The following is a 771-nucleotide window of genomic DNA, read 5'->3' on the forward strand; positions in this document are numbered from 1 at the left end:
CATTGTGGTTGTTGAATATTCTGTTGTAGGACGAGTGGTTTTATCCGTTGATAGCGTGTCTGTTATCACATCTGTACTCATAGAGGCTGTGGAATATTCTGTTGCAGGACGAGAAGTCTTATCTGTTGATAAAACGTCTGTTATCGTATGTGTTGACTCGGAGGCTGTTGAATATTCTGTTGTTGGATGTGTGGTTTCATCCGTTGATAGGGTATCTGTTGTTACATTTGTAGTCGTAGAGGCCACTGAATATTTTGTTGTAGTAAGAGACGTCATATCTGTTGATAGAACATCCTCCGTATTTGTTATCGTTGAGCCTGCTGAATATTGTGTTGTAGGAGTTATGCTTTCATCTGTTGATAGAGACTCTGTCGTCACATCTGTTGACATGGTTCCTGTTGAATATTCTGTAGTGGGATATATGGTTTCATCTGTTGACGGAGCATCTGTTGTCAAATCTGTTGATATGGAGTGTGTTGAATATTCTGCTGTAGGATGTGTGGTTTCATCTGTTGATTGAATGTCTGTTGTCAAATCTGTTGACATGGTCACTGTTGAATATTCTGTTGCGGGATGTGTGGTTTCACCTGTTGATAGAGCCTCTGTTGTCACATCTGTTGACATGGCATCTGTTCGATATTCTGTTGAGGGATGTGTGGTTCCCTCTGTTGACAGTCCCTCAGTTGTCACATCTGTTGACATGGTGTCTGATAAATATTCTGTTGTGGGATTTGTCGTTTGATCTGTTGATAGAGTCTCTGTAGTCAAATC

The 771-nt window shown here is 40.7% G+C and overlaps 1 protein-coding gene across 1 annotated transcript; it reads right to left on the bottom strand.

Annotated features, from left to right (window-relative positions):
• Positions 1-77: 77 nt before the first annotated feature.
• On the bottom strand, positions 78-702 carry LOC106883110 (uncharacterized; the record flags this gene model as incomplete). Its single annotated transcript, XM_014934004.1, has 1 exon — positions 78-702. A coding segment is annotated over exon 1 (625 nt), but the record flags the coding sequence as incomplete, so codon positions are not given.
• Positions 703-771: the final 69 nt, after the last annotated feature.

The sequence above is a fragment of the Octopus bimaculoides genome, unplaced genomic scaffold, assembly GCF_001194135.2.
Source record: "Octopus bimaculoides isolate UCB-OBI-ISO-001 unplaced genomic scaffold, ASM119413v2 Scaffold_264191, whole genome shotgun sequence".
NCBI classification, from domain to species: domain Eukaryota; kingdom Metazoa; phylum Mollusca; class Cephalopoda; order Octopoda; family Octopodidae; genus Octopus; species Octopus bimaculoides.